The 9,844-nt window shown below is 51.4% G+C and overlaps 3 protein-coding genes across 3 annotated transcripts; 1 reads left to right on the top strand and 2 right to left on the bottom strand.

Moving 5' to 3' along the window:
- Positions 1 to 487: 487 nt before the first annotated feature.
- F5B22DRAFT_488679 (ribosomal protein L19) lies at positions 488 to 4,078 on the top strand. Its single transcript, XM_047972316.1, has 2 exons — positions 488 to 2,580; positions 2,637 to 4,078. The coding sequence occupies exons 1-2, from the start codon at positions 624 to 626 to the stop codon at positions 3,887 to 3,889; spliced, it is 3,210 nt and encodes a 1,069-aa protein (XP_047826184.1). The 5' UTR covers positions 488 to 623; the 3' UTR covers positions 3,890 to 4,078.
- Positions 4,079 to 4,084: 6 nt separating this feature from the next.
- On the bottom strand, positions 4,085 to 6,294 carry F5B22DRAFT_626060 (endoplasmic reticulum-golgi intermediate compartment protein 2). The gene is made up of 3 exons (XM_047976211.1): positions 5,803 to 6,294; positions 5,130 to 5,711; positions 4,085 to 5,045 (listed from the first exon to the last, which is right to left on the bottom strand). Exons 1-3 carry the CDS (start codon positions 5,882 to 5,884, stop codon positions 4,576 to 4,578), a joined length of 1,134 nt encoding a protein of 377 aa, XP_047826185.1. The 5' UTR covers positions 5,885 to 6,294; the 3' UTR covers positions 4,085 to 4,575.
- Positions 6,295 to 6,901: 607 nt separating this feature from the next.
- Positions 6,902 to 8,245, bottom strand: F5B22DRAFT_488787 (uncharacterized protein). Its single transcript, XM_047972317.1, has one exon. The coding sequence runs from the start codon at positions 8,044 to 8,046 to the stop codon at positions 6,913 to 6,915; it is 1,134 nt and encodes a 377-aa protein (XP_047826186.1). The 5' UTR covers positions 8,047 to 8,245; the 3' UTR covers positions 6,902 to 6,912.
- Between the last annotated feature and the right edge of the window lie 1,599 nt (positions 8,246 to 9,844).

Below are 9,844 nucleotides of genomic sequence, written 5' to 3' on the forward strand. Positions count from 1 at the left end.
TCTTCCTCCTTCTTATGTCCTATAATCATCTCTGGTTGCACCTAAAGGTAAGCTGGAAGTAGGCCCGTGTGTGTTGCTCTCTCCTGTCCTGGCTGATCACCTTGGCTTCTTTCGTCCCTGCATTAAGACTGACAATTCCCGAGGTCCACATAAGCTCATTCCAACACCGCGCTCTGTTGCTGGCTTGCAAGATTCCGGCTTGACGCTTCTGGCGAGGCAGCTAGTTACGAGGCGGTGATGATGCTGATGCCCATAGCAAGAGCGCGCCTTTAGGAAGAAGCCCGTCAGCAGAGGAAGAAGCGGCTGGACGCAACAGCTCCAGAGATGAACGGCAACGCCAGCACTAGTCGTTCGGCTCTTGGCAGCACAAGCGCTCGCGGCTGGAGTGGTAGTGGTAGCAATGGCAGCACGATGACGACGAACGCAGCCCCCACATCACCGCGTAGAGCTAGGCGACCAGTCCGTAGCGTAAGTGACTATCCCCAGTTTGAACGTCCCTTTATCAAGCACCGTCAAAGTCGCTTGCCCGAGGACTTACATGAGTTTTTCTGCATTCCCTTTGTCAGACCATTGTGCCTCTGCCGACCTGGCAAGCCATCCGAAGCGCTCGCTGTGCTAACGTGATGCCCACGCAACGGCAGATGCTGCGCAATGGCACGTGGATCATCCCTAGCACTGGTGAACGAACGAGACGTACCTTTACCCTGCGGCACCCTAGCTTCGATGGCCCCAGTAACGACGATGACCAGATACGATCCCTCACCAGCGCTGCCACCCTGCGCGACAAGGCTCGCAACGCCCTGCATAACGTATTTGTCTCTGCCAATCTATTATGGGCTTGGTTCAAATCTCCTAAGGGGAGGGGAACGATAAAATGCTCCATTGCGTACTTGTTGGCCAGTATGGGCACCTTCTGGCACCCGGCTGCTCAAATGCTTGGACCGATGGACGGTAAACATATCGTGGCGACTATTGTCACATATTTCCACCCTGCAAGAACGGCTGGCTCGCAGATTGAGGCCGTAACGATCGCCATTATAGCTGTTTGCTATGCCATGCTCATAGGAATGAGTTCCATGGCCACCTCGGTGCTTTTTGGCGACGTACTAGAGATGGAGAAGTTCTCGTATGCACTAATTCTCATAGTGTATATTGGCTTCGGTTTGGGGTTTGTTGGCTGGGTCAAGCAGAAACTCAACAACCCCTTAGTGAGCGTCGGTGCCAGTATAGCGTCGATCGGTATTATAACTATCATCACAAAAGAAGGCTCCGTTCACAAAGCTGTATTTTCAACCGCCAAGATCGTGCAATACCTCAAGATATTGCTCATGGCAGCTATCATATCAACCTTGGTCAACCTCCTTCTTTGGCCTGTGTCTGCTCGGCATGCGCTGCGTAAGTCGATGCGCACCGCTTCTATTTCCCTCGGTCGAATGCTGTCCATGATCTCAAGCGGTTTCCTCAGTGGCGCAGAGGAAGAGTTTACTTCCAAATCCTTCACGGACGCTTCGGCTACATATACGTCCACCTTATCAATAATGAACAAGAACGCAAGGGAGTCCAAGTACGAATATTACTTAATTGGGCAGGAGCAAATATACCGCCGCGACAAAGAAGTTGTGAAATCGATGGAAAACCTCGCCCAATCTATTGGCGGTTTGCGAAGTGCGGCTAACACCCAGTTTGAGCTACTCAAAGAAATAGCCACTGGACCCTTATCTTCTGGCATACCAGCGTCGCCCGACACTAATATATTCTCGCCTGTCTTCGCACGGTCATTCTCGTCCTCATTTAAGAACGCTAATCCATCCGGCTTATCGGCCATAGACGAAGCACTAGATGAAAGAAGCGATCGAGAAGAGTCTACACCGACCCCGATCGTAGCGTCACCCCCAAGACTGCACAGCAGCGCGTCAGACTTCGCACCCAGGTCACCCTCAGAGATATTTGAGCTGTTTATACGGCTTCTCGGGCCCTCTATGAAATCTTTGGTGCACACAATGGCCGAGATCCTCAATCAACCACCATTTGACAAACCTGGCTCACCTATCGAGCTGAATGAACAATTCAAACATAGCCTGGGTGAGGCGGTCAGCTTATACAATGAGTCAAGGGGTAAAGCACTGGAAGAACTGTACAAAACAATTGAAAATGCAAGGTCATCATCTGAGTCCATACAAGCCGATTTCGAAGAGGTAGCAGCCGCGTGTGGACATTTCTCTTTTAGTCTCCTTAGTTTCGCAGATGAGATGAAGAAATACCTAGACGCACTAGAGGAATTGAAATACACGAGTGAACAGGGCCAACGAACGTGGGGCTGGTTGAAGGTTTGGAACAAGATCAGCGCGTTATGGCGATCGCGAAGGGCAGCAGAAGGGGATCTCGAGAGTCAAGCTCTGATGAAACCCGTCAAACGCATGAGGCAATCACAGATGCCACAAGGAATGCCTCAAGCTATGACAAACCGTCGTGAGAATCTGCGCTGGAGCGATGCACCTGCCAATGGGTGGTGGGACAGCTTTGTCCGGAACACATCACCTGTTATCTGGAGGTTGCTCAACTTCCTTGCGCGAGATGATAGTACGTCCTTTTTCTCTTCATCATTCTCGTTTTGATTTCGACTGACACGATCTTAGTTCGGTTCGGACTAAAAGTCGGTATCGGTGCGACCCTCTACGCCATGTTCGCATTCATTCCCGAAACAATGGACATTTACCGGCACTGGCGCGGGGAATGGGGTCTCCTATCCTTCATGATCGTCTGCTCCATGACTGTGGGGGCGTCCAATGCTACTGGGTTAGCCCGTTTTACGGGAACGGTCATGGGTGCAACATGCGTGGTGATCAATTGGTATATAGCGGATGGAAATCCCGTGGGTTTGGCTCTCCTAGGCTGGGCTGTCTCTTTTGGTGCGTTCTACATCATGGTTGATCGAGGTAATGCAGCATTCGGTCGCTTCATATTGCTAAGTTACAACGTCTCCTCGTTGTACGCATATTCACTATCCCAAGATGTCGAGGACGACGATGATGATGAGGGTGGCATCCACCCAAGGATCAGAGAGATCGCTTTCCACAGAGTTGTGGCCGTGACCATCGGCATCATCTGGGGCCTTATATTCTGTCGCCTCATATGGGCTTTGCCTGCGCGCAGAAAATTCAAGGAAGGTCTGGCTTTGTTATATTTACAGATGGGACTCATCTGGAAGAGAGGGCCACTGGCTATCCTGCTCCGCAACGATGCAAACTTTACTAGCTACATGAAAATAGGTGAACAGGCCGCTATGCAACGGTATGCTGCACAGCTGCAGACTCTTCGAACTGCGGCGAATAACGAGTACGAGCTTCGAGGGCCTTTTCCCTATGAGGCGTACGGCCGCATGATGGCGTCAACACAACGTGTGCTTGACGCGTTCCATGCTATGAGCCTGGTGACGCAGAAACATGGGCGGCTCAGCGAGGGAGAGAAAGCACTCCTGAACCACACAGCTGAGGAGCGAGCTCAGCTCTGCGCCCGTATCTGCCACGTCTTCGAAGTCCTTGCGTCAAGTATCATGCTAGAATACCCCCTTACAGACGCCATCCCCAGCGTCATGGTGATACGAGACAAGTTGCTCGGCAAGATCTTCCGCTTCAGAAAAGAGCACAACGCAGCGCTGGACAAGGCATCCGGAAAGGACAACGCAGGGAACGGTGGTGGGCACAGTATGCTGGGCGCCATGGGCTCAGTCCCTGATCTCGGTGACGTCACGCTCGAAGAGCCCGATTACGCCCTGCTTTACGCGTATGCCCTGGTTACGGGCCAGGTGGCGAAGGAGCTCAAGATCCTCGAGAAAGAATTGGAAGGTCTCTTTGGTCGACTCGACGAGGACGCAATGCTGTTACAATAGAATAGAGGATCCTTTTTTTTTCGGTATACCAGGCGGTTCTTGATCATTTGGAGCGGCGCTCATTGGTATGGCGTAGGGTAATAGCTTAGATTATCGTCGCAAGAAGCGTAAATGACTACCTACCTACTATAATATACTTAGACAGACTCTCGGGCTATACAAAAAGAATAAAACATGACATGGTTTTTAATTCATGTAAACTAGGGAACTCCGTATCGTACTAAATCCGTGATTCAAATAATTCCTCTTTCTTTCCAATGGCCAGAGAAATAATTTTACAAAGTATCTCATATATTTTTAAACATGTTTATTTCGTTTTATTTCATTAACGTCAAGTTCCCCAAATATCGCTCAATAGACGTTGCTGAAACTGAAAATATTCGCTTTTTTTTTCCCCCTTCTCACCATCTTCATTATAGATATTTTCCAAAATTCGCTAACAGGAGGGTTATATCTAAATATCTACTGAACACGATTGTGTGATGACGAGGAGGAAATGTGTGGGAAAGCCACCTATATAGGGCTATCATGAGAGTACAGCTAGAAAAAGACGAGACGCGAAAAAAAAAACCGGCAACCGATATAAAACGACCTAAACTCCTATATGATGAGTCCTATTCATGCTTTTTACTTTGATATCTTGATTGAATGTTTACCCAATCTTAGTCCCAATAAATCAAGCAACATTAATCTTCATAACCACTCTTCGCTCCAATCACGCCCTCGCTGCGCCCGCTCCTCCTGCGCCGGCCGACGGCCTCGCGGAGCCACTCGGACAGCGTGAAGCCCCAGTGTCCGGCGACGAGGACGCCGGACAGCACGTTGACGATCTTGACGAGGAAGGTGAGGATGCCGTCGCGGCGCTCCTCGACGGACAGCAGGATGGGCTCGATGTCGTACTTGAAGAAGAGCCCCGGCACCATGCGCTCGCCGACCTCCTTGCTCTGCTCCGTCACGGCGTACTGGTTCGTGAAGATGGTCTTGGTGGATGCGCCGCCGCCGGCCACGGTGTAGATGGTAGGCACTACTGACATGAAGTACTGGAACTTATGGAAGTGTGCGTCGGCGACGTTGATCGTGCGGTCCAAGGGGTTCACGAGCGAGGGGTAGTATGGCCCGAACGAGAGCTCCGAGATGACGTGGGAGAAGTTGAAGGCTGTGACACGTGATGTTAGCGGACTTGCGCGTTCGTAGGGACTTGTCTAAAGGTCTGCGATAAGGTCTGGGTTAATTAGCTTACCGTTATGGTCCAAGTGTTCAGCAAACATCTCAGCGTAGCCATGACCACGCGCTGTGATGTGGAAATCGCCCTGGACTCTGTTCAAATCTAGAGAGCCGAAGATACGGCAGCTATCGGAGCGCACACCCCGGCTGAGACGAGGTGTCTTACCCCAGCGAGCCTTCTTGCGACCAATGGCGACGATGTCGTGAACGTGTGCCTCGCCAAATCCTTCATCGTGCCACCCTGCTCCCGTGTCGGCGCGGCCGTTGCCGTCGTGGCCGAGCTTGTGGATGCCCTTGCTATCGACCCAGTGTGACCACAAGGTCGGGTCTTCCTGGAGCCGCGAGGCGGCGAGGATGCGGTCTCCGGCAGCATCCTGGACGTTCACGTGGAGATCCTTGCAGGTCATCCGCACGACGACGTCGAGATTGATCTGCATGTTGTGCCCTATGCCCTTCTCGACGCTAAATGTATGATCCTCCTCGCCCTGCCACCACCTCGATAATTCAGACCAGAAGAGGATTGCGGACAATACGAGCATGACGACGGTCCATTTGCCGCCGCCTGATGTGCGAGTTACATATTGCGGTTTCGCCTTTGCTGTTGGAGGGGGGTTCATCAGAACGTTAGCTTAGCTGAACAGGACCTCAGGGAGCTGGAAGGGAAGGCTGATACAGGGGGGGATTCATACGGAAAGCGTCAAAGGCGCGCACGAAATTGCCAGGCGCAGGCTCGTCATCGAAATGGTTCTTCTCGTTGTAGCCGTCCATCATGACTGCGGTGTTCTGTTGTGGATTGGCGACCTCATATGATTAGGTAGGTAGATAGACAACCTCAACAAGCCTCTCAATCCTCGACTTCACTTCGTACTACGGCTGTCTGTCGATTGCGCCTAGTCGCATGGGCTCGCTTCGCCGCGGCTAGTGATGCCGGTTCGTACTCGGGCGACTACGTCAATTGATTTTCCTCGACGTATGAGCCGGCGTATGTTCCTTCGTTCCAGGGTGCAAGAATTGTAGCCAATGCTGAATCCTCAGCATAACAAGACGGCAGAATGGAATGTCGACAGGCCAGGAAATGTGTCCAGGTTCGCAGGTGAAGGTGATTGCAGGTAGATTCAGGTACAGTAATGAGGACAGCTTTCATTCCGTCTTCGTGACTGGCTGGCTCGGCTGGCTAAGGTAGCTCAGGGCGTTTATCCATCCCTGTCTCGACTTGTCCCACCCAAACCGCAGGGTCCGCTGGTCTGGATGAGCATGGGGGTGCGTGGCGGGCCTTTGCGCTGGAAATAGTGGCGCACCTTGACCCAGTCCAGAATACTTAGTGGCAGGTACTATGTACATAGTAGATAGTTGCTACTTCCTATCTCAACCTACCTACCAGGCACTTTATTAAATGTTGGCAGGAAGTCGCCAAAAGAGAAGGCAAGTGAGAGTAAGAATGAGAGTGCCTTCCTTTCCACTACAACTGAAGCATCACAGATTCAGTCTTAGTTAGATAAAATGAAGTCTCATAAGTTACACCTTAACAAATGCAACCGTCTAACAGCCCTCGTCAACACTCATCAAAACACCGTTTTCTTGTTATAAGTACACGGATAAATACACTCTACCTGAAGAAGAATACTGTCTACCCCAAACCAAGTTGCAAAACCCTCCTCTATTATACGAGAATCTGGCTTGTATCGCCTCATTCGACTTCTCGTAAACCTATACCCTCACATTCATTACCAACTGCTCTATCTAGGTGGTTGAAACCAAGTCATAAATCTAGCATCTAGGGCATAATCATCAATCATGTCTCATAGCGGCACCCTTCCCATCCTCATGAGCTCTTGCACTATGGTCGAGTTCGACTGGCTTGCCGCATAGATCATGTTGTATGTCACTCGCCTAGCCATTTGCTTCTCCTCGCGCACTCTTTGTACGAACGGCGATGTCATGCCCATGACTGAGCTGTCTGCCAACCCCTGAGGGGACGCTTCCGCCCCTATCTCGTCGAGACGCTGCAGCCAGAAGAACCACCGTTGCGAACTGAATCCCCCTGTGACTGCCTGAATGCCTGCTGCTTGAGCCAGCGGTCCCAGTTGGCTCACTTCCTCGGGCACCGGTATCGTCAGCCCCGTGGCTACGTTGCTGTCGCCTGCTTCGCAGAGCTGCGTGATTCGCCCACCAGCCCGCACAAGCCACGCGTTGGCCGCACGCAACAAGTCGGCAATCGTGAGCATGTCGATCGTTCTCCCGGAATTCTCGCTATCCTCGCCACCTGGCTCGACACCGGCTCTGACAAGTCGTCGCTGTGTCTCGAGCGTATCGCGCAGAACAATGAGGGCGATCCTGCATAGGCCATAGGACCAAGGGGCCGAACTAGCCGCGACCAGTGACGCCCAGAAGAAGCTGATTCTCACCCGTTGGCTTGAGCTCATTCGTGCACAGTCTTGAAGCCAGTAACTCGTCATGTCCGGCACCAGGAACGGTAGGTCCTGCCACAGATACTGCTGTATGATGTGGTTTCCGACCCGAACGATGACCGGGGCATGCTCTACCTCCACCGTGCCATTGCTGGTAACTTGATTTCTTGCCAACAACCCTCGATGGGAAGTCTCAATAAGCTGGAGTACAACTGGCGCCACTGCATCCTCTGAACAATATTTACCAGTGACATAGTACAGGTGCCATAAGTTTTGCAACTGGAAGGTCCAGCCACCACTAAAATCAACGTGTGGTTCTGTGACAAAGTGCGAAGATAAATGTGTGATCGTATTGTCCGCCGTTGTCCAGAGGCCGCGCACATCACCTGCGCGTGCGCGAGCTTCGTCGTTCGTACGCATATGGGCGAAAATGTCGGCATACTCCTCAAGGGTCTCGTCGTCCAACCCCGGCTCAGGCGCATTTGACGCTGCTAAACTTGGACGGCGGTCGCCTGGTGTAGACATTCTCGGTCTTAAAGAGTATTAACAGCCCCTTGTGCGTGGCTATAGGTGTAAAAGATAGCTTTAAAGACGGAAGGTCGTGTCTTCCAGGGGAAAGCCTTGAGCAGACCGGTAGTAACTGGGAGTTATCACTTGACATCTCAATACTAACGATGCACGACTGACGCTATATATCTGTTGAATAGGAATAGCCAACTTTGGTTTTGTGGGTTGTTGTCTTCATTGATGACTCCAGACATAGTGGGATAATACTCGCTATTGCCGGGTGTAACGTCGAGGTATTACACGAACTAAATCTTAACGGCTCAACTACCATGCCGAGATGTCGACCCAGCTTGACAAGGGCTGAGGTTTGGGCTGTACGACCATGCAACATAAGAAATTCCGTCAGCTAAAAAAAGATGGTAGGGCCGAACGATCATCTAAGTGATATGACTTATCATCATGGCCTTCTCAACCTACTAAAGACGAACAACTTGTTTCGCGGTACTGATATGGCATCATCAGCGCGACGAAACAAAGTACTGCCTCTTTCTGCCCTATATATAGACATTAAGATACAACCTACAGCACAAGGTGTCCATCAAGCGTGGGCATGGCCCACGATTCCAAGGTGGCACGAAGATCAGGAACCTAGTGGGCGATCTTTATGTGAGGCTTATCGAGACCACTTGGTGGTAGGAGTGGATGGGTGTTGCATTCTATCTAGCTCGGTACAGGCTTCACGTGCAATTCCACTTACAAAGACTATAGTAAGATGGCGCAGGGTCAACCAGCTGGTCGGGCAAGCAGTAGATTGTTCATGTCAGAGGTTTCTCTCAGCCTCCTTGCGCGGGCCGAGCCTCCCCCACGACGATACAAAGCATCAATAGACGTTACGACAAGGTCGAAGCGAGTTGGCATATCTTTTTTGTCAACAAGGGCGCTGACAACATGGATGCCCTTAGTCAGTGAACACGTTGAGCTGGGACTCGTGCCGCACATCTGCAGCGCATGAGCCATTCTTGTGCAATTCAAGCAGAGGTTGTCTGGTCATCACAAGGCATTTTCCCCCTTTGACTTCTACCTCACCTTAGTACAAATATGCATAGAATCCTGTGATGCAACGCTTCTCTGCCGCTTCCAGTGCCCTGGGGCTTCCTATTGGTCCTTATCCCGGACCGCGACGCCCGTGCAGAAACAGTTGACGTATCAGGCCTCTGAACGGCGCAGAGATGGCCAAAAACAGACACGCCATACATAAGCGGGCTCCAGGTCCAAGCATGGCCCCCGAATTGACTGCATACCTGCGTAACCCAGTTGCTTACATATACACGCATACATAGTATACATGAGTGAAGGTAGGATGCCTCGGTGCAACTTTTAAGGTTGAGTGCCGCATTCGCATAGGCGCACTCGCATCCCGAGGCCACCCACCGATACCGTTGCGTCGCTTCGGTCCGCTTCGCATCAGTTCATCTACGAGAACGGCAGGCGAGCCGAGATGGATAGTTGCAATGGGGTATAATCGAATCCTTAGATTTGCATCTCCCTAGGAGGAGCCGATCCCAGAGCCTAGGCATTCTTGGGTAGGTTTCGGTTCTACCGGGCCTCTTGGCGAGCTCCTTTTAGCATCGCAAGAAATCTCTATGCTTGCAAGGTCAATTGGACAACAGCAGCACGTAGTCGTCATTGACAAGACATTATTAGATATCAGGGGTGGGCCTCAAGAGGAGAAAGATGGGACGAGGAAAGCTTGTTTGCGAAACAGACTAGTCATCCTTTCTCCCCCTCCGAAAATAGACGTCCCCCGTTTCGATCT

The sequence above is a fragment of the Xylaria bambusicola genome (assembly GCF_022495145.1).
Source record: "Xylaria bambusicola strain CBS 139988 unplaced genomic scaffold F5B22scaffold_65, whole genome shotgun sequence".
Classification (NCBI taxonomy): Eukaryota; Fungi; Ascomycota; class Sordariomycetes; order Xylariales; family Xylariaceae; genus Xylaria; species Xylaria bambusicola.

Bases quoted from the DNA above. Each gene is read 5' to 3' on its own strand.
- F5B22DRAFT_488679 (XM_047972316.1), top strand. From the start codon at position 624: ATGCCCACGCAACGGCAGATGCTGCGCAATGGCACGTGGATCATCCCT. The intron at 2,581-2,636 runs GTACGTCCTTTT...ACACGATCTTAG, and splicing joins CTTCCTTGCGCGAGATGATA to TTCGGTTCGGACTAAAAGTC.
- F5B22DRAFT_626060 (XM_047976211.1), bottom strand. From the start codon at position 5,884: ATGATGGACGGCTACAACGAGAAGAACCATTTCGATGACGAGCCTGCG. The intron at 5,712-5,802 runs GTATGAATCCCC...CCCCTCCAACAG, and splicing joins GCGCGCCTTTGACGCTTTCC to CAAAGGCGAAACCGCAATAT. The intron at 5,046-5,129 runs GTAAGCTAATTA...CACGTGTCACAG, and splicing joins TGAACACTTGGACCATAACG to CCTTCAACTTCTCCCACGTC.
- F5B22DRAFT_488787 (XM_047972317.1), bottom strand. From the start codon at position 8,046: ATGTCTACACCAGGCGACCGCCGTCCAAGTTTAGCAGCGTCAAATGCG.